This window comes from Miscanthus floridulus, chromosome 8 (genome assembly GCF_019320115.1).
Source record: "Miscanthus floridulus cultivar M001 chromosome 8, ASM1932011v1, whole genome shotgun sequence".
Classification (NCBI taxonomy): domain Eukaryota; kingdom Viridiplantae; phylum Streptophyta; class Magnoliopsida; order Poales; family Poaceae; genus Miscanthus; species Miscanthus floridulus.
This window is the reverse complement of record NC_089587.1, coordinates 165,040,290-165,059,095: the sequence shown is the minus strand read 5'-3', so window position 1 is coordinate 165,059,095 and position 18,806 is coordinate 165,040,290. Positions and strand designations below refer to the sequence as shown.

At 43.6% G+C, this 18,806-nt stretch overlaps 1 protein-coding gene across 1 annotated transcript; it reads left to right on the top strand.

Moving 5' to 3' along the window:
- Positions 1-6,428: 6,428 nt before the first annotated feature.
- LOC136473915 (uncharacterized) lies at positions 6,429-11,896 on the top strand. Its single transcript, XM_066471543.1, has 5 exons — positions 6,429-6,769; positions 6,863-9,221; positions 9,497-9,683; positions 9,822-9,870; positions 11,637-11,896. The coding sequence occupies exons 2-5, from the start codon at positions 6,916-6,918 to the stop codon at positions 11,687-11,689; spliced, it is 2,595 nt and encodes an 864-aa protein (XP_066327640.1). The 5' UTR covers positions 6,429-6,769; positions 6,863-6,915; the 3' UTR covers positions 11,690-11,896.
- Positions 11,897-18,806: the final 6,910 nt, after the last annotated feature.

The following is an 18,806-nucleotide window of genomic DNA, read 5'->3' as shown; positions in this document are numbered from 1 at the left end:
GATAGAAAAAGAGGCCATAGTTTAGAGTTAGAGTTTTAAGTTGCCTAATTCACCCCCTCTTAGGTGTCACGGTCCCTTACAAGTGGTACCAGAGACATGTTGGCTCAATTTGGACCTTTGACTTCACCGCCGTTGAGCTGACGCTATTTAGAGTGATTGAGATGGATACATCTAGGCCTCCGTACTTTGACGGCACTAACTTCCCCTACTATAAAGCTAGAATGGCTTGTCACCTTGAGGCGATAGATTTGGGTGTTTGGAGAGTCACTCGTGATGGGATGAAACCCATTAAGAATCCCAATAAACCCACAAAGAGTGAAGAAAAAGAAATTTATTTCAATACCAGAGCTAAAAATTGCTTGTTTGAATCTTTTAGCATGTATGTGTTTAACAAGTGTTCACTTTAAATACGGCACATGAAATTTGGTTAAAACTCTAAGAGCTCCATGACGGCACAACTAATGTCCGTGAGCAAAAACATTGTCTAGCTAAACAAAATTATGATTCCTTTAAAATGAAGGATGATGAGCTTATTCGTGATATGTATTCTCGTTTGAATCTAATTATCAATGAGCTCCATTCAATAGGATTAAAGCTTGATGATGCGGACATCATGAGGAAGATCATCTCTGTGCTACCACAAAAGAAATATGCAAGCATCATCACCATTCTTCACAACATGGAGGACTTGAGCACCATGACCCCAGCCATAGTCATTGGTAAGATAGTGGCATTTGAAATGTCATGGAAGATGGGTCAAGAAGAAGCCTCGTCATCAAGCAAAGGCAAAGCTCTCGCATGTAGTGAGAAAAATAAGATGAAGGGCAAGCAAGTTGAGACAAGCTCAAGCTCAAGCTCCTCAAGTGAAGATAAAGAAAAAGATGAGGATGATGATGATGATGAAGAAGAAGATTCAAGTGATGATGATCAATCTTTCTCCTCCACCTCTGACCTTGATGAAGAATCAATCAAACTTATCAATAAGGTGGAGAAGATGATCCAAAGGCTCAATATCAAGGATGTGCCCATCTAAATTCAAGATTTCATCTTCACCAATCAAAGAAATGAGCAAAGAAAGAAAGGATGCTATGGATGCGGTGAGTTGGGGCACTTTGTAGAAGTTTGTTCAAACAAGCCCACACCCAAGACAAAGAAGAAGACGTACAAGGACAAAGCCCTCACATCAATAAGGGCATGGGATGATTCTTCAAGTGAAGAAGAAGACCATCACAAGAGACGAGGCCACAAGCACTCATCATCAAGCTCGTCTTGTATGTGCCTTATGGCATGAGGTAACGAAAGCTCATCCTCTAGTGAGAGTGATAGTGATGATGAAATGCCTTCTCTCAATGAACTTGTGCAAGAAAATCTTAAATATGCTAAGGCTTGCACTAGCCAACAAAAGAAGCTAAAAACATTGTAAGAAAAGCTAGATAGTTCACAAGAAATATATAAAACCTTGCTTGAACAATATGAGACATTTGCTAATCTTAATATTGAACTATCTACTAAAATTGAGCAACTTAAGGCTAGTGCAACAACAAATGCATGCACAATCAATGATGAGCAACTTGTAAAGAAAAATGAAAAATTAAAGAAAAAGTTAGCTAGCTCACAAGATGCTTATAAAAGTTTGCTTGCTAAAATGGAAACCATGTGCAAACATTGTGATGAGCTAACTAATAAAGTTGCTAATCTTAAAGCCATTGGTACAACCCTTACCAAGGCACCTAAAAAGAAAAGTTCTATCTTTAACATGCCTAAAAAGGATGCTTCTACTTCTTTCAATGATTTATATTTAGACTCACCCTTGTGCAACCAAGTTTATGTTGAGAAAGTTATTGTAGATATATGCACACAAGAGGTCGCAATGGAGAATGAGCAACTCAAGTAAGAAGTGGCTCGCCTTACCAAGGACTTGACTCAAGTAAAAGGTAAAATAGAGCAAGCCTAACATCATCAAGATAACACCGTTAAGGGAGTGAAGAAGCTTAATAAAGGACAAATTGTGGTTTGCTACGTGTGCCACAAGGAAGGCCACAAGTCCTATGAGTGCAAGGTGAAGAATGGGGGAGGAGCTAAGAAGAAAGAGAAAAATAAAAAGGAAATAAGCAAGCTCTCCAACACCTACACCAACAAGGTGGATAAAAAGGCATCCACACCTTATCTCTTAAAGAAGAAAAATGATAAGGTGGTGGCCATCAAGGTGAACAAGCAAGCCAACAATGGGGCCAAACGCATTTGGGTGCCAAAGGAGATTATTTCCAACATGGAGAGCACCAAAAAGGTTTGGATCTCGAAAGGGAAGTGAGAAGTCCGATGGACATTGGGGAATTTGGAGACTTGGCAAAGTATGGGTGCATTTCATGGGGTGCATCATTATGGACAAGGAAATTGCCAAGTGGATTAGTGAATACTATGGACCCAAATTCCCCTTCTTATATTAGGTAACTAGATTTAATTTCATGCAATTTCAACTAGCATGTAGTTCCTTTTCATGCCTAGATTTGCATTCGCATGTTTAATCTTTTGTCTTGCATACACTAGGTATATCTTATGGTAGGCTTGCTCGGTTTCACTCTTAACCCTTGGAGCAAAGCTACATGGTTTAAATTATTTAGAAGCACGACGCATAGCATGTTTTATAATTGTTCATCTAATATGTGCCAAAGTCTAAATTATAGATAATTTCTTCCAAATATCACCTTCGAAAATGATTTTCACATTCATGTGATGTCATCTTTCAAGTGGTATTTTTTATTGTAAAATCAATGTGCATGTCTCCTACAAGTATTCCATACTTGTGTGCATAAATTTATGGGGAGGTTATTCTACAAGTTGAATGCTTTGAGACTAACACCTTTTCAAGCTTATCATGTGTGTAGTAGTCTCATTGCAAGAAAAATGGAGCCCCCGGAGTTAAGCATCATACTTCAAATATCCACCACCTATTACAAGTGGTATAAATCAAATTGGTTTTCATATGTGGTATTTCTAAACTGATATCATCATATTTATTTTACTTTGGTATTTATATGCTTTCTACATGCATTATATAGATTAAACTCCTTTGAGCATTAATTTGCCAATTATGCATAAACTATATTCTCCATCATATGTATGCATATATTTAGGGGAGCTTAGTCTATGTAATGTGAGAGTCAAATTTTGTGACCTATTCCACTCCACATACAAAGGATCACAAAGTTTGACCCTTCCTTGTGCTACTACTATCTTCCTTTTCGGTGTTTGATTCTAAAGGAGGAGAATTTGTAGGACCAAAAGCAAAGCCGATCATAATAATTTACATGTGGTAATAATCCGAGAAAGGGAGGATAGTGAATTATGGAGTTAGGGGGGCTTAAATCCATAATGCTATATGGAGATATTTGCAAGGGCAAGATAAGTTTCCAAATATGTCTACATATGGTATCTTTTAGCATCATATAACCTTACCATTTGCATTGCATCCTAGCAAGTAGTTAGTTTTTAAATTCTAAAATTCTTATTATTTGCTTGCTTTGGTCCTGTTGTTATCAATCACCAAAAAGGGGGAGATTGTAAGAAAATAGACCATATGTCCATTTACTTTGGATTTTAGTGTTTGATGACTAACACAACTAAATTGAACTAATGAATTTGCAAGTAATTGTTTTATAGTTCAATAGGGTGCAAGACGTGACTTGGACGAAGGCGATATGATGATCCCATGATTAACACCATAAGCAAGACCCTAAAAGCACAAGAGAAGATCCAAGATATCAAGCAAAGTCTAAGCACAAAGATGGGAACCAAGCTGGACGCAAGATTGCGAAGAAACGAGCTCCACAGAGGTAACCGGACGCGGCCCTTATAGGGATCGGACGTGTCCGATCAGTTGCTCGGCAACAACAGGCGTCAGCAGCAGTGATCGGATACTGAGCGAGGTAGTGACCAGACGCACGGACTTTACTGTTCATCATCGCGGTAATAATTCAGCGTGACCGGACTCAGTGGCTGTGGACGACCGGACGCGCCAGGCAGTGGCGTTCGATCGAGTCCAGAAGGGTTCCAGAGCAGCGCCAGCGCGACCGGATGCGTCCGATCGATGATAACCGGACTCGGCCTAGAGTCCGATCAACACGCGCGCTCCAATGGTCGGGACAACCGAACGCGTCCGGTCAGGACGACAGCAACGTCCGGTCAGTAGCAAAAAACTAGATTTCGTCCCCAACGGCTACTTTCTCTATGTGGCTTATAAATAGACCCCCCAACCGGCTATTTATGATGTGGAGAGTTGAGAAAACATACCAAGGGTGTTGATATACTATTTTAGTGATCTCTACTTGCATAGTGCTTAGTGATTCATTAGGTGATTAGCGTATGTGCTTTGCGAAGTGCTTAGGTTGGTTAGACCACCGCTTATGCGGTTGCTCTAGGTTTAGGCCTAGTGTTTAGTGAGGTTTGCACACCTCTTACCACTCGGTGCTTGCGCGCATCATTGTTGTACATCGAAGGGGCTTGTAGTCTTGCGAGATCACACCAACCGCGTTTGTGGTGTGGGCGTCACCGTGTACCGAAGGGAACAAGGCCCACGACGGTTCGGCCGGAAGCTTGATAGTGAAGACGGCAGAGAGTGGTCTAGGAGAGGCTTGCCGGAAGGCATACCAGAGACCCACTTGCGCGTGGGGGAGGCCTAGGGCTATCCACGAAGTTACCCGACCGGGAGCTTAGCCCTTACGAGGGATTCCTTGCGAGAGGCTCCAACGAAGATCAGGGGGAAGCTTGCACGCTTCTCGATACCTCGATAAAAATACCAAAGTTATCGACGGGAGTTTACATATCTCTACCTTACTCTTTAGTTTTCACATTTACATTGTAATCTTGGTTTGTGCTTTACTTTCCTAGTATAGTGATAGGCTAGTTGATAGGTTTAAATCTAGGTTGCATAACTCCTTTTTGCGGTAAACATATCAACACACTAGCTAAACCGTAGTTGTACATCTAGATAGTTTATCTTCTGCATAGGTTTTTTGCTAAGGATAGAAAAAGAGACCATAATTTAGAGTTAGAATTTTAAGTTATCTAATTCACTCCCATTCTTAAACGTTATGGTCCCTTACAACATCATACATAGAGATATATGCAATTCATGCTTCTAAATTTAGAAGTCATATATATAGGATCCTTACCAACTGCCTGGCCAGGCTCATCGGCGAGGTTTAAAAGAAAATTTTCTTTTTATCAAAAGAAAACAATATAACTCTATAATTTATTGGTAAATAATTTTTATAATCATAATCATCCGGACTCCTGAAAGCTTCTGATTCTGCTACTGTTTAGCAACACATAAGCATGCAGTAATTGGATCTAGAATGACCGGTTAAGGGCTTGCGAATTCTTTTTGTCCTATTCTTATTATTTCTCTTTCTCTTTCCCTTTCTCATTTTTTTTCTCCTACATGGTCTTCATTCAACCTTCACGTCGGATGAGAACGAGCACGTAGCTCAGTGGCTAGCTTCTCCGGTGTGAGAGCTGCCCGTTAGGGATCGCAACTCTAGTGTTTCATCCGGATTTATCCCCAAATAAATTTTATTGTCTCCGCGTGGTGCCACAATGGGATCGTGACGTGCCCGTCGCCCATGGAATCGGTGGATTTCGGTGATCTCGACAAGGACGCGACCTTCTAGATCTGAGTGTAGTTGTAGGTTTGTTTATACACGGATAGTGTGAGTAACGTGCGTGTGTGTTGAGTGGACGTGCGTGTATACGAACAGATGCTATAGCTGTACCCAGAGGAGAGGCAACCAAAAAAAAACCTTCACGTCGGATCTACCCCTGCACAAAGACGTGTCGGATAGTTAAAAAAAACTGTTTCAAAGTTCATTTTAAAATATTCTAACATTCTGAAACTTCATAAAATTCTTTATGAACTATGTAACTCCTTCGTGGCTATTGCTATGTTTAATGATAATCTGGAGCAGTTCCTTCAAAGAAAAAGACTGCTATGAGCGCACGGCCCACATGGCAGACACACGGTCTGATGGACTACGACCGAGGCCTTGTTTAGTTGCTCCTAACTCCCAACTTTGGCACTATGTAAAAAGAAGATTCTCCGTTATATCAAACTTGTGGTACATGCATGGAGTACTAAATGTAGACGAAATCAAAAACTAATTGCACAGTTAGGTTGTACTTTGCGAGACGAACATTTTGAGCCTATTTAGTCAACGATTAAACAATTATTACCAAATACAAACGAAATACTACAGTGCGCTACGGTGAATCCGGCGACGCCAAATTCGGCCAACTAAACGTGGCCTGATGCGCTTATATCTCCACTGCTTCCAGACAACCACTTCTGAACCGTCTCTTACCAAATGACATCCGGGACCCACCAGTCATCCACATACCGACGACCCAAGCAGCAGAGAGGCATTGGATCCACGTGCGTATTCACGCGCGCATCCAAAACTGATACTCCGACCCACCAAAAGCAGCGACCATTAATTTTCCCCCTCCTTTTTATTAATTCCTTGGATTAAACCAAGCAACAAATTCTTGCCGTAGAAATTAGAATTCCCAGCACAAATAGGTGCATCGTCGCGTTCTTGTAATCTACTAAAATTCTTCCATTTTTCAGTACTCGTTTCCCTTCTCCCGCATCGATCGGACCAAGAACAGAGGGGGGTAGAAAGAAACAAGAACTGAATTAGCCAGTGGTAATTCCGGCCTCCATTTGGTGGATTTATCCAATACGATGGCAAGATTGGCCGCTGAATCGTGACTCGTGAGTTCTTGCCCTCCTTTTAGGGTTTCTGATTCCCCGCCGCGAGATAAGTTGCAGAAATCGTAACACCTTTTCTTTTTGTCTTTGCCTCAGAATTCCCTGACGAATTTCTCGTGGATTCCGTGGAGAAAGGTGTGACCTTTGCGATGCAGTACAACCACCGCAGCCGCTTGCCTCCGCCGCCGTTCGGCCGCGGCGGGTATCCCCGCGGCCACAAGCAGCCGTACTACGCTCCGCCTCCTCCTCCGCCGTTTCCTCCGGCGCCGCCGCCGCCGCCGCTAGAGCGCAAGTACGAGGTGCTGATGGAGGCCGGTCGCCTCGCCGCCGAGTATCTGGTCGCCCAGGGCGTGCTCCCGCCGGATGCCCTGCAGCGCGGCGCCGGCGTCTCAGGCGCGTGGCCCGCTCATCCAATTCCTCCGCCCCCGCAGCTGCCACCGCAGGAACCCCCTGGGTTTTATGGCCGGAGGAGGTATGAAGATGAATACAACAATAACCCTAGCGGCCGGCCTAGGCGAGCCAATGGCACTACTAGTAGCATCAGTAGCAGAGATGATTGCAGCCGTGGCAGCTACAATGGAAGAGGGAAGAGGAAGTATGGGGAATACAGGAGGGGGTATTTGGATTCAGGGAGGGACAGGGAGAAGGAGAGGGGAAGGCCATTTCCAAATGGCCGGCGCTACGAGGATGGGGATGAAGATGGGGCACCTGGGTTTCGGAGGGAGCGATGCGGCAATCGGGGGAGTGATGAGGTGAGAACTAGTGTTACAGAGGCAGTGAGGGAGGGGACACCATTGACAGCGAAGGCTGTAGCAGGGGTATGCATGGAGGATACAACGTCAAAGATTATGATGAGCTCTGTCGAAGATACTAGTAAGGATGCTACTGATGCGCCAAAGGTCCTGGAGGAGACTGAGGAAGGTGAGGTGGAGGATGACAGTGAGACACAGAATTCAGAAACTGAGGTGATCAAGCAAGGGATAGACACCGATGTAAATCATGCTTCTTGTCGTGTTGTTACAGAGTCAGATGCCAACCAGTTGCCAGATGGTAAGATTCAAGATGAGATTCTTGATGAGGAAGCTGAATATGACAAAAAAGTTATGGATGAGGCTACTTTGGATCACAACACTTCTGATGGTGATGTGACAAATATGGAAGTTGAGATGCACGTTGGTAAGAAGAGTTTGATTGACTATTGTAACTTCACAAGAACCCCAACAAGGCCCAGGTCAGTGCGTGCACACAGAAATGCAGCGTCTATCCCAGGAGAAACTGCAGTAGTTGAAACAGTTGATCTAGTTTCTTCTGGTCAAGCTTCACAGATGGTAATCGGTGAATCTGCTGAGAGATCTTTGACTAACAGTGCGTCAGAAAACAGAGAAGATAAAATTTGCCAAGAAAACACTAGCTCTGGTGATGTCTGTGCTCCACCAAAAGAGTCGATGCTTCTTCAAGAAAATGGAATACCAGCTGTGACTGAAAACATGGCAGAAGAGAAGGTTGATGCACAACCACATGTGGTCAGCCAGCAATATAAGGAAGAAACTAACTTATCTCCGTTAACGGATGCCCTCGAGAAGAGCTCGATGCAGGAAACCACCTTATCTCCATTTGCAGCTTCTCACAAGGATAAGTTGGCGCAAGAGGATGGCTTGATGCAAGAAGCTGATTTGTCTCCGTTGACAGCTTATAACAGGGATAGCTTGATTGAAGAAACCGAATTGCCTCCATCAACAGCTTCCCACAAGGACAGCTTGATTGAGGAAACTAACTTAACTCAGACAATATCTTCTTATGAGAATAACTTGAAGTTACAATTTAAGGAAGGAACACAGATCTGTGATATTGATATGCTGCCACAAGATGTGCACCTGATTGAGTCGCCCGATCAAAGGAAAATCATTGATCGTGATGTTGGTGCTGAAGCTGTCATCGAAATGGAAGAAGGAAAGCTGGATCAATCTAGCTCACTAAATCTATCGGATCTTGACCTAGTTGGCAGTACAGAGGTTGCCGCTATACACAATAATCCAGTGTTGGTCCAGCCATCTGCAGCTGGATCTTCCGCAGAGTCAAATAATAAACAGCAAGAAGATCCTGAAACTTTTACAGGTGCCAATGCCAGTCCTACAGATGATTTATGCCAGCTTCCATTAGACAATAAGGATGTTCAGGTAAATGATATAGAATGTGGCACACCAGTTGAAGTTGGTGGATTTGATTTGTCGAAGTCAATACACAATAATCCAGTGTTGGTCCAGCCATCTGCAGCTGGATCTTCCGCAGAGTCAAATAATAAACCGCAAGAAGATCCTGGAACTTTTACAGGTGCCAATGCCAGTCCTACAGATGATTTATGCCAGCTTCCATTAGACAATAAGGATGTTCAAGTAATTGATATAGAATGTGGCACACCAGTTGATGTTAGTGGATTTGATTTGTCAAAGTCAAAGTGAGTTTCTTCGACTTCAATTTTTTCCTAGTCTATGCTGATTCAATAAATTTCAATTTTTTTGTAGCGAAATGTTTGCATCATATAGAAATTCTTGGTAGTCTTGAACATGGTCTCCATAGTCCTTTATGTCTCTCTGGCCCTTTCCCTGTGTGTCAAGCGACCAGTCAGATAGATGGTTCATGACGGTGTTTGTTTCGTTAGCACACCAAGATATTGTTTGTTTTCAGTGTCATGGTATTTCTGCTAACAGTTATACAATTTGATTCAACCAGGAATGAGATGGTATGCTCTAGCATGGATAGCATCATGGACCCTGGCAATGGAATACATACGGATGTTCTTCCTGGTCTTCAAGATAGCTACAGCCTTGCATTTTCCGATTTTCTCAGTTCTGATATACCATGCTACCCATCAATGCAATCAGATGTTCATGCTGGAATAGGTGCCAATGACCCAGAGGTGAGGACGGGAGGCTGCCTGATACTTTTATGTAGTTTTTTTTCCCTACTTGCAGGCAATTAGTGAAGTTCCAGGAAATAATTATTGTATTTCTTGCATGAATAACATATTAAAGTATATTATTTTCCCTTCTTTCAGGGTATTACTGTCATGGATGATCCAATATATGGGTCTCTCACTGATATTGGTAAGTTGATTTTCTTCTATTCCCTTAATATACTATGTCTAATACGTTCCTGCTTTAGCTCTCCATGCCCACTTGTCTGTTTTTTGTGCACTCCCAGTTTCAGATGCATAAATACTTACAAAATTTGCAGTCTCTCCATATCCTATGAACAAAGCCATAGATAGCTCAACAGTTCTGAATTTGTTTTTATTCCAAAATCACTTGTCAGTGTAGGTAGCACGTATCATTGGATCATGTTTGGCCTTTCCTTTTAGTGGGGCAATGTGGTTCCCTGACCTGTGTTGACCAAAATGTGTTTTAGATGGTCCTTCCTCTTTTGGTTTGCCTTATACGAGAATAGCTGGACTGACCTGTATTGACCAGACTCAGGCACTGCTGGATGCAACCTCTTTTGTTTTATTAGGAATGGAACAAGACATGATTTATAACTTCACTTACATTGGCCTGTTCGGTTGGCTGGTTCGTACCGTTGCTGGTTCGTGAAGAAGTACTGCTGGCTGGTTTGTGTGAGAGAAAAATACTGTTCCGGCTGAAAATTTACGATCGTTTACGATAAGCCACAGCCAAACGAACAGGCTGATGTTTGCCATATTTCTATTGACTTAATTGGAAATGATATTGCCTAATAATGATAGTAGCTGTACCTCCAGTGAACTTATAAATTGATAAAAAATTGCCCTGAAAGAATCTTAGGTTTCACGAAAATTTCAAATACATGATGCAGTCATTACTCATTAGCCAGTAAGTTAGTCCGTACAGTGCAAAGGGTAAATCTCAGGCTAGAGTGATAATAATGAACTTAAAATCACTTTTTGGCCCTAGTCACTCTGGTATTTATAGATTGTGGAACTTTGAAGAACACGTTTAGGTTAGGATTGCTACTTGTGTCCATGAACCTAGAAATTTTGGCCAAAGGGATGATTCTTGGATCACTAATTTCATCTAAGCAACTTTCCAGTACTTGAGCAAACACCATCAACTACGATGAGATGAGATCCTCATCGTCTTGCCCTGTGAAACCTAGCTGGTACAGCCTTCACATACCTTCTACAGTGCGAAAGCCACACTACTCTCTTGCGTAACCCCCTATTTGTTATTTTGGGCTCCCATTTGTTTGAGGCATACAGACCTTACCCCGGTTTTCAAACTTAGTGACTACTTGGAATTTTAACCTGTGACCTAAAAGCTTTGTGTGTCACTACTGGCCAGGCCAACTTGCACAAACAATCTACATCAACGCGGCAGTTAGTTAGCAAGTGGCCGCACTAACACGTTTATACATAGAGATCGGTGGCACTACACCTTTCCTGTGCAACTTCCAAACTAGAATACTGCAAGTGCTTGCCCCGCGTGTTCCGTGCTGGCTTTGCTCATACTGCTAGTCAAATATTTTTGCATGTACAATGGAATAGTAAAAGGATCTTGCAGTCTTATTAGATTATAATAAAAACATGAAGCTGTTGAGTCAACATTGAGATGCTAGTGAAATTTTGGCAAGTAGAGATTCAGTAGCAGACTGATTGGACCTGCTTGTTGAATGGACTGGCAACATTTCTTGTTCCTCTTTCAGATTAGTAGTAACATGTGTGCTCAGTTTTTTTTTTTTTTGGTTTCTCACTATTGTTTTGCATTGTACTTTTTGTTTAGATAATGGTTTTGCATTGTACTGTACTTGAAAAGAGTTTGCTGGATGATATATTGTCGGATGATACCTAAGTAAGTTAATTCCAAAAGCTCAAGCGATTTCTTTGTTCATATGGTTTCAGGTTTCATGGACGTGTGGGGGCAGCCCACTCAAGACTATGACAAATTCTTCTAGGCTGCTGCCGAAGGCCCAAGTTCAGGAATCTGACAGGAAAAATTAGTTGAGTTTGCTCAGTACAGGCGAGAATAAATAGATCGAGTTATTTCAGAGAAATGTTGTATTCATCCCTAATTGTAGAGATAGAGAAACTGTTTTTTTCTTTCGATACCCATTTCGACGGAGTTGCTAATCCAAAGACTGGTCTTATGCGTTCGAGTTGAATGATTTGGCTGCGGTTTTTTTTTTCTTTCTTTATTTGTGATATATAATAAAAAGACTCGAACTTCTTCCTTGACTAGTGGCTAGTGCTACTGTGCTAGTAGTCTGCAACTGCTCCCTCAGCAACATCGACCGGCTTCGCGTGTGTGAGAATAAGACCACATCTCTAGAGAAAAACTAGATAAATTTCGAAATAGTTTAGGCCTCGTTCGTTTAGGGTGGATTGAGGGCTGAAAATAATCTAGCTGGTCATTGCTATTATAAATAAACATGCCATTCCATTCGAAACTGTTCCATGCATCCGTTCCCCAGTAAACGAATGGGCCCTTAGGGTTTCAATAAAAAAGTGTTTATTAGATTTTTCTAAATTTTTATATTTTCTAAAAATATATAGTAATAAATCACACAACTACTAATTAAAAGTGAAACCAATTTTGTTAGGTTTCTATAAACTAGATCTACATGATATATGTGATAAAGATCATGTTATGTAATTAGATTAGTAGATTTCTTAATATATCCATCTAAACCACAAGCAACATACATCGTCATAGACATGGATGAAATTTCGTTGCCGGTACAATGCACAGACATATATCTAGTAACCTATAAATAAGAAATAATAAAACCATACATCTAGCTGGCAATTGCAGCCTTGACAGTTACTTATTACTAATTGGATGCTAATGCAACGTCATCGTCTGTGATCATCGCACCCGCCAACCCATTGAGCAAAAACGAGTTCAGGAGCAATAGTGAGTCATGCTGGACCATCAACATGTCATCACCGAAGGCAACGTCGTTAGTGATTTCTTGAAGAGTGATAATTGGTTATAAATGGAACATTTGCGAACATCTTCAAATAACTTTTTTTATAATAATACATGTTTAAATTTATAATTATGGTGATATTATTTGTTAACGTTGTAACACATGGGCATGATCTTAGTGTAGTAATAATAAGCCAAAGCCAGATGAAGCTCCACCAAAAAGACCCTAAGCCAATAGCACCTAGCTCAAATAATCTCAAAGCAAAATCCAAACCATCTACTTTTCAGCCATGGAATAATATTTTTCTCTCACAACAAATCAGCATCAGGGCAGTGTTATCCTAAACGCTAAACGGTAAACAGTCGGTCACCTACCGTTTAGCCCATTATTCGGGTAAAACGGGTGTTTAAACGGGAAAACAGGCGTTTAAAACAATCGATTAAACGGAAACGGTGTACCACTGTGTAGCGTTTAAACGGTGTGTAAACGGGCTAAACGACCGTAAATCAGCCAGCCGAATAGGGTAGTCCATGGCTGAAAAACATTGTTCCATGGCTGAAAAGTAGTGCTGATTTTGTCAGATAAACTCAAGCGAACATGGCGTGGCAAACCATTAGGCTCCTTTGAAATCTACAGGAAACTTCAATCCTAATGGCCCCTTTGGATTGTGGGATTTTTCCCCCGTTTTCTGTGTTTTTTCCTATGAAAATGAACCGAATCTTATGAAATTCCTGCACAGTTCCTATGAAATTCCTACGTTACAAAGGGCCCTAAACCATCAACAATTCTAGTGCAAACCATTAGGCTCCTTTGGAATCTATAGGAAATTTCAATCCTACATTTTGCATGTGAAATCAATACCGAATATTGCACAATTCTGACCCCTCGTTCGTCCAAAGGGGCCTTAGCAGGCCTAACGATAGCGTGGGTACGTCGGCCGATTAAGGCCGATAGCATAAGTCTTTCTTGAGAATCTACATTGCGTAAAACCCTAGCCTCGCTAGCCACCCCGTCAGCGCCATCTGAGCCCTCAAACCCTAGCCTCCCTAGACGAATCTCATTTCCGGTCGCCACCACCTTCTTTTTGCTATATCGCTACCAATGTCTCGTTCACCGCGTCCTTCGTCAGCTACATCTTCTGGTTCAAAGTGTCCTCCACCAGCTATGCCTCCGTTGTCGATGCCTTCCCATAGCGTCCTCCGCCAGCTACGCCTCCGCCACCGATGCCTCACGCACAGCGTCCTCCGCTAGCTATGCCTCTGTCGCTGATGCCTCGCCCATCGCGTCCTTCGTCGGCTACATCGCTGCGATGCCAATGTCTCCTACATCACGTCCTTCATCGGCTACATCGCCTGTGCCGCTGATGCCTCCCGTCTAGCGCCCTCTATCTGCTACATCGTCTGCGCTTTCACCACCGGCATTTTCACCACCTACATCATATCCACCTACGATTGCTCCTGTCTCCGCTCTCGGCGTCCATCTACATGTCTTTACATGTCTTCTGTGCAGCTAGGATCATCGTCCGCTCATCCGCAGCATTAGATTGCTTTCTCTGGTTCCATTTCGCGATGTTGGGGTGGTATTCTTGGGAAACCGTGTCAGCTAGCCTACCTGGCTGTCGCTATGATTGATGTTGGTGGGCCGAGGGCGAGGCGTAGGGAGATGATGGATGGCTGGTTACAGGGCTGGTCAGACTAGGGCTTGTCTACTTGGTTTGGTATGCCAATTTTTTTGTAATGAACGCTAATTGTCTTAGGTGCTTTGGAGAAAAGGTTAGGTAGGACACGACAATTATAAGTGAATTAGAAGAATATTAAGTTTATTTTTGGCAGAGCTTTAGACTAGTAATGGAATTATTGGTGTGAATCTGTGTTGTATTTAATTTCTTTAGCAGTTATGTCCTTAAGCAAGAGTTGAGCAATCAGATCCATTTCACCATCTTTCATCTTTCAGTTCTTACTATGGTGCTATATCATAGACAAGTCGTACCATATCACATAGCGATTCATGAACCAATATATCCTAGATGGGTACCCCGAAATACATGCCCCGCTTGTACCCCAGGCACAAACAGGACCAACCCACCACTCTCCTGTCAAGGGTTGAAAGGTCGAGATGGCGGACTAGAGGGGGGGTGAATAGTCCTTTCTAAATTTAATCGTGCCGGCTAACCAAAACAATCGGTCTAGCCAAGATTACACCCCTCTATCAAAGTTCACAAGCACCTTATAAAGATCCTAATTAGGCAACAATGGTGCCGCGCTAGCTACAGCTCACCTATCCAATTCTAGGAGCAAGGTCACACAAACCTATGCCACTAGTATTTTGCACACCGGGGAGCTCCTACACAATTCTAGTAAGTAAAAGCACAAAGCTCCTAAGCTCACTAGCAATGCTCTATAACAAGGTAACCAATGTCAAATTAGAGAGCGCAAATACTTAGCTACACAAACTAAGCAATGTGACTAACAAGGTTACACAAACCAAATTAGTCACGCAAGGGAGCTACTTCTATGCTACACAAGCAAGAAGGTAACTAGTGAGCTACACAAGCTAAATAATTACTAGAGCAACTACATAAGCACATTGTATATGAAAGTAATTACCAGCTTGTGTAAGGGGATTGCAAACCAACGGGAAGAATAATGTTGACACGGTGATTTTTCTCTCGGGGTTCATGTGCTTGCCAACACGCTACGTCCCTGTTGAGACAAGCTCCAAGGTTGCCGCCGGTCCTCTTGCTAGTGGTGACCCAAAAGTCACACTCCCATGTGGAGTATTTACCATAAGCTCTAGCACTTGACCTAGCCTGACCACTTGTTGCCCTTTGCGTCTCGCTCTACTAGAGTTGCTCTTCGTGGCTCCCGTGGGACGAGCACAATGCACCTCACAAAGCTCTTCTCCGAAGCACCGCACAAGCTTCTTGCGGGCTTCGACGGAGACCACCACCAAGCCGTCTATGAGGTGGCAACCTCCAAGAGTAACAAGCACCACTGGCTTGCAAGACGACCACCTAGTGCCACTCGATGCAACCTCACAATGCAATTGTACTAGAATTGCTCACTCACTCGATCGGATGAACACTATCAAGCTCAAGTGAGTTAGAGGGCTCCCAAGCACTCTCAAGCATGGACACAAAGTCCCCCAAGGTGCTCCTGTGCAGCCATGGCCGAGACACCCTTCTATTTATAACCCCACGGGCTAAAATAGCCGTTACCCCTTCACTAGGCTTTCAGCGCATCGACCGGACGCAAAGGTCCACTTGACCAAACGTGCCGATCCTTGCGTCTGGTCGCTGCCGCGCTCCACGTGTCACTAGCTGTTTTGAACTAACCGTTGCCGTCAATGGCTATCTCGTGCGTGCGCCTTCATCCACCGATCGGACGCGCTGCTTAGCTTGACCGGACTCACCACACCTCAGCGTCTGGTCAACAACAGAGAGCTCTCAGAGACTTCAAAACACGACCAAACGTGTCCGTTCACATGTGACCGGATGCGCCACCGCCTGAGTCTGGTCATTTCCAGAGAGCACCCTGAGCCTTTGTTTTGTGACTGGACGTGTCAGGTCAGTCATGATCGAACGCAGCACCGGAGTCCAATCCTTCATGGCCTATGGCACTAGTATTTTACACAACGCGGAGCTCCTACACAATTCTAGTAAGTAAAAGCACAAAGCTCCTAAGCTCACTAGCAATGCTCTATAATAAGGCAACCAATGCCAAATTAGAGAGCGCAAATACTTAGCTACACAAACTAAGCAATGTGATTAACAAGGTTACACAAACCAAATTAGCCATGCAAGGGAGCTACTTCTATGCTACATAAGCAAGAAGGTAACTAGTGAGCTACACAAGTTAAATAATTACAAGAGCAACTACACAAGCACAATGTATATGAAAGTAATTACCAGCTTGTGTAAGGAGATTTCAAACCAATGGGAAGAACAATGTTGACACGGTGATTTTTCTCTTAAGGTTCACGTGCTTGCCAACATGCTACGTCCCCGTTGAGACAAGCTCCAAGGTTGCCACCGGTCCTCTTGCTAGTGGTGACCCACAAGTCACACTCACCCATGTGGAGTGCTTACCACAAGCTCTAGCACTTAACCCGGCCTGACCACTTGTCGCCCTTCGTGTCTCGCTCTACTAGAGTTGCTCTTTGCGGCTCCCGCGGGGCGAGCACAATGCACCTCACAAAGCTCTTCTCCAGAGCACCGCACAAGCTTCTTGCGGGCTTCGACGGAGACCACCACCAAGCCGTTTATGAGGTGGAAACCTCCAAGAGTAACAAGCACCACCGGCTTGCAAGATGACCACCTAGTGCCACTCAATGCAACCTCACGATACAATTGTACTAGAATCGCTCACTTACTCGATCAGATGAACACTATCAAGCTCAAGTGAGTTAGAGGGCTCCCAAGCACTCTCAAGCATGGACACAAAGTCCCCCAAGGTGCTCTTGCACAGCCATGGCTAAGACACCCTTCTGTTTATAACCCCACGGGCTAAAATAGTTGTTACCCCTTCACTGGGCTTTCTGCACATTGACCGGACATGAAGGTCCACTTGACCGAACATGCCAATCCCTATGTCCGGTCGCTGCACGCTCCACGTGTCACTAGCCATTTTGAACTAACCGTTGCCGCCAATGGATTTCTCGTGCGTGCGCCTTCATCCATCGATCGGACGCGCTGCTTAGCTTGACCAGACTCACCACACCTCAGCGTTCGGTCAACAACAGAGAGCTCTCAGAGCCTTCAAAACATGACCGGACGCATCCGTTCACATGTGACCAGACGTGCCACCGCCTGAGTCTGGTTGTTTCTAGAGAGCTCCCCGAGCCTTTGTTTTGTGACCGGATGCATCAGGTCAGTCACGATCGGATGCAGCACCTGAGTCCAATCCTTCACGGCCTGCCACGCATCACTGCTGCTCCTCACGCCACCACGTCAGCATACGTCGGCGCTGACCAGGCATGGCCACTACGCGTCAGGTCACCTCTTCGCCTAGCATTTGGTCACTCAACCAAGACCGCGCGCTCTATGCTGTGACTAGACCGGATGCACATGTCCTCCCAAGGCCAACGTTCGGTCACTCACAGTGACCTATTTCGCCTCTGTTTCTTCATCGAGTTGATCCATTTCAACTCCAACTTCTTTCTCCTTTGCAAATGTGCCAACACCACCAAAACCAACATGTGTATGTGTGTTAGCATTTTCATAATCATTTTCAAGGAGTTAGCCATTCAACTTGCCACGCCACTCGATCCTAGCGATGATGCAAAGTTAGATCACTCAAGTGGCACTAGATGACCGATATGCAAACAAGTTTGCCCCTCTTGATAGTACGACCATCTATTCTAAACTCGGTCATAAACTTCTCTATACACATATGACCGGTGAAATAGAATGCCCTAGGTTATACCTTTGCCTTGAGCATTCCATTCTATCTCCTCCATTATTGATGCAACACTGCACCAACCAATCAACAAATGATATGATCCACTTCATATCATCACATGACCGTATTGGTTCATCGATCTTGACGTCACTTGCTTTTCACCGTTGCCTTCGTCCATCGGCGCCAAGTCTTGCTCAAGCTTCACTGCCACGCGATCCATTGCTCCAAAGCCTCCAACTTGCCCTTCATGCTTGCACCCAGTCCATCATGCCAAGTCTTGTCTTGATCTTCTCCACCTTGATCACATGACTCAATGTCATGTCTCGTGTGCAATGAGCTCCTTCATCATCACATGTGTGAGCTTTGCAACATCTCTGAGCCATTTCCACCTCCATGGCATATGTTGCTCACACACATATACCTATGGACTAATCACCTGTGCATCTCACATAAACATAATTAGTCCACCTAGGGTTGTCACTCAATTACCAAAACCAAACAAGGACCTTTCAATCTCCCCCTTTTTGTAATTGATGACAACTCTACAAAGATATAGAAATTAAGGTCTTTTGGATTCATATTGCTTGGCCAAGCAATTTTATCATGTGTAAATGATTTTGGACAAGTACCACGAACCTAAAATGGTAGTATTAGCTCCCCCTACATATGTGCTAGAGTGTTTGGTTTGAAGCTCGCACATATGCATAGATTGGAATTGTGGAAGAGTAATCACTACCAAATGA

Bases quoted from the DNA above. Each gene is read 5' to 3' on its own strand.
- LOC136473915 (XM_066471543.1), top strand. From the start codon at position 6,916: ATGCAGTACAACCACCGCAGCCGCTTGCCTCCGCCGCCGTTCGGCCGC. The intron at 9,684-9,821 runs GTGAGGACGGGA...CCCTTCTTTCAG, and splicing joins TAGGTGCCAATGACCCAGAG to GGTATTACTGTCATGGATGA. The intron at 9,871-11,636 runs GTAAGTTGATTT...ATATGGTTTCAG, and splicing joins TGGGTCTCTCACTGATATTG to GTTTCATGGACGTGTGGGGG.